General features: G+C 41.6%; 1 protein-coding gene and 1 long non-coding RNA gene across 2 annotated transcripts in view; one reads left to right on the forward strand and one right to left on the reverse strand.

Moving 5' to 3' along the window:
• Positions 1 to 309: 309 nt before the first annotated feature.
• Positions 310 to 3,588, forward strand: part of LOC116687311 (uncharacterized) — a 20,420-nt gene continuing 17,141 nt past the window's right edge. Inside the window, exon 1 of the long non-coding RNA XR_004331512.1 lies at positions 310 to 379. This is a non-coding gene — a long non-coding RNA (uncharacterized LOC116687311). The remainder of the gene's footprint in view (positions 380 to 3,588) is intronic.
• Positions 1,983 to 3,573, reverse strand: cart3 (cocaine- and amphetamine-regulated transcript 3). Its single transcript, XM_032512482.1, has 3 exons — positions 3,302 to 3,573; positions 2,703 to 2,786; positions 1,983 to 2,594 (listed from the first exon to the last, which is right to left on the reverse strand). Exons 1-3 carry the CDS (start codon positions 3,491 to 3,493, stop codon positions 2,487 to 2,489), a joined length of 384 nt encoding a protein of 127 aa, XP_032368373.1. The 5' UTR covers positions 3,494 to 3,573; the 3' UTR covers positions 1,983 to 2,486.

Here is a 3,588-nt window from a genome sequence, read left to right on the forward strand (position 1 = left end):
TTCTCTGTAGACAGCCCAGGGTCGACAAACGGCAACAAAAACTAACTGCGCCCACCTGTGCCACAAAGCTACGCCTACAGTGTTCCAGCGTTGCCAATAACTGACCAGAAGGATTTGGGGGTGGGGAGGTTAGTGCGCTGAAGCACAGAAGGGAGGGGGAGGGGACGGGATGAGGAGGAGGGAGGGGCGAGCTAGTCTCAGTTTTGCTTGAAAATACTTTGAACGTCATCAAGAAGTAACGTCACCCAACATTGCTTAGAGCACCTTTAATCCACAGCAATGCATCATGGTCTATAAGATCATCCTAGATTTGTAGTGTCGCTGTCCTGTGAGAACCCCGTATCTCTAAAAGGTTTTAAAACTTTTCATGGTGTCAGATGTATTTCCCAGCTGATCCAAGAGGCTTTTTAAAGACTTTATCTAGATTTAGAAGGAGGAGAATGTTTTCAACACATAACAACTCATCATTCAGTTCATCACAAACATTCAACATCAACACATCTGGAGATACATGGTTTACACTGTGCAGGAGGGGGAGGGGGAAACTGTCATCTGAAAAAGTTAAAGCTGACAGACAAATATAGTGAAATGAAAAATACAATATGTACCTGTGAGATGTAAGGAAGGAGACGTACAACGTGTTCATAAAATGGAAATACTCAAGTACAACCTTAATTTTGTTTGGCATGCTTAAAAGTACTTGAGAATTTCCACCACTCTGTGTCTTTGTATGTGTGTGTGTGTGTATGTGTGTGTGTGTGTGTGTGTGTGTGTGTGTGTGTGTGTGTGTGTGCGTGTGTGCGTGTGTGTGTGCCATAAATCAAATATATATTTCAATCTTTAGTTTTAGGCCTGTCTGAATTTGAATTTATGTGATGCATTTTATGCTTTTGTCACATAAAATCATGTGCATGATCACATGATGATGTGATCAACAGCCTGAGCCCCCCCCATAGGTGTGACGTCACAGATTGCAGTCACATCCATGTCGTTGTTTAAATATTGACTGAACTCCATAACATCATCTTCAAAGAGTATACATGCGCATCAGGGGCCGGAGTGTGTGTGTGTGTGTGTGTGTGTGGGGGGGGGGGGCTTTTTCTCAAAAGCCCAGAATCTCTTGGGGTTTTATAACAACTTTAACTTTAATCTTCTTACTTTAATTATTCCCCCTCAGTCTCTCTGATTGGATCGGCGAATCAATAGAGCAAAAGTTGTGTCACTGGGGACGCATCGCCATTCATCATTCATTGCTACATACATATTTTGCATCCTATTTCTGAATATATCTTTGTCTCCGTGTACCGACCGGCATCCGGCAGATGGCCGAACACCAAGAGCCTGCTTCTGGCTGAGGTTTCTGTCAGTTTGGAGGAAGTTTTTTCCTCGTCACCATCGCACCATGTTTCTCATAATCATAATATAAGTTATCATTTGTTGTGATAAGTTATGATTTGTCTGAGAAGTCAAATCATAATACAAGTCATGATTTAACTTCTCAGTCAAATCATAACAGAAGTTATCAAATTGAATCGAATTTTGTAAACTGCAACAACTATTTTTGCAAGATTAGTAAAATGTTGTATTACTACCCTACCTATGTGACTTGTAAATAGTAACATCAGACATAAGATTTTTACCCCTTTCTTTCTGCAGCGGTAGGGAAATTGAGTCGTCCTCAACATTTGCTGTGTTCAGAATGAAGAAGACAGCTGGAGAACTTGTAGAGTCGGCTCTACAGAGGGATTCTTCTGCTTCATTGGCAGCTGTCATGGCTCTAACCCCCCCCCCCCCCCCAAAAAAAAAAAAAAAAATGTTGTACATCATTTTAGACATTCTATTGTCAAATGGCTTGAATTAATACAGAGCATTCCCCCTGGACCCCCTCTCTGGTTTGGGCTGAGCCCGATGCGCGTTACACAAGTGATCCAAGCGCACTGGTCTGTGGTGTTTCACATTAAAAGAAGATGCGGTCACCACACTGCTTTACAAAACAATAATGATGTTTATTCATAATAATATTTTCATGATTTGATACACAAACATTCATCTGAAACAAAATAGTTCAAGTTCAAAAGACAGTATAGTTTGGATTTGCCCAGATGAAGAATCCTATGTTCCCATAATATTGCTGTATTGACCTTACAGTGTGTATGTGGTCCGCAGGTGAGTTTATTGTGCATTGGGGAGTTACATCACAACTATGATCCTGTGGTTTTCCTACGGACTTAAAGTGGTTCTGAATATTTAACGTCATGGTTCTTTGTGGTATCCTCATCATCACGGTAACATCCTTGTGGTTTAGTGATATAATATAGCCTACTTTTAAAATATATCCAACTCTTTTTCGTAGGTTTTGGGCAGTCACCCCACCTGCTCCTCAGCTGTATCATAAAAAAATATGACAGTAATTACAAAGGAATCGAGTGACAGTTTTTTTTTTCTTTAACTCCCCATCTCAACGCTACATTCAGATCCGGCGAGGCTCATAAGCACTTCAGCAGGAAAAAGTTGCAGAAAGCTCCCCGGGGACAGTCGCACATCTTGCCGATCCGAGCGCCTTTCCTCACGGCGCACTGCTCCCCGATGTCACACTGAGGGGGAACCAGAGGATTGATTCATTTCTCCCTGCTGCGACATGCATCCATACAATATCAACCAATACAGATACAGATTAATGAAGATTTTTTTTAAAAACATACCGTTGGGACCTGGCCAAATTTCTTTTCCCATAAAGGCAGCCGTTTAGCCTGCAGCTTTTCCAGAACTTCGTGGAGAGCTCCGAGCTGGACACGGATCAAAACAACAGTAAAAAAAAAAAAAAGTGCTTAACGCATGTGTCTTTGTTATTGTAGCAACAGACATATAAATAGAATAAAGTGTCAGACAAGTAGCTAATTAACCGAAATGCAAAAGGATTGTAGGCTACAAATAACATACAAAGCCTACTTTTGTTATATAGCCTAATGCAATGTAGTTATAACAGTTGCATTTTTTGTTTGAAATTAAATAACACAAATGTCAAACATCATTAACTGTACATGACGCATGTTATGTGACAAGGTGGAAATCTTAAATGCATGAATTGAGTTTGGTTTATCAATTTGAATGTGATTAGAAACTTTCACACTTGATATTCACATTCACACTAAAAAAACACAACATAACTGATTTTTCTTTTGATTTGATAAGATACTAAAACTGTTTTTTTTTTTGTTGATTGTTGCGAATAGATGTAAAGTTGCATCGTGTGTTTGTTTTTTTAATGCCTGCTGCGCAGCAGAAGTGAAGTAAAGCTTACCAGCTGCTTCTCGCTGGTCAGGTTCGGACCTTTTGGGTAGAAGTCCCGCAGGGCTCTGGGGCTCAGCTCCTCTTCGGACTCGGTGTCCAAATCTTGGGCTCCAGCGGGGCTGGAGAGCAGCAGCAGCGCGCACAGGAGCGCGCCGCTGAGCATCCTGGAGGTGGTCTGCATGGTCCCGATGCGCGGCAGCATGTGCTCCTTTTCTCCGTCTCAAATAGTCGCTCCTCCTCGCAACAACACCTTTTTATCTGACTCCTGCCATCTGCTCGCTCCACCTTATCCTTTGA

The sequence above is a fragment of the Etheostoma spectabile genome, chromosome 1, assembly GCF_008692095.1.
Source record: "Etheostoma spectabile isolate EspeVRDwgs_2016 chromosome 1, UIUC_Espe_1.0, whole genome shotgun sequence".
Lineage (NCBI taxonomy): Eukaryota > Metazoa > Chordata > Actinopteri > Perciformes > Percidae > Etheostoma > Etheostoma spectabile.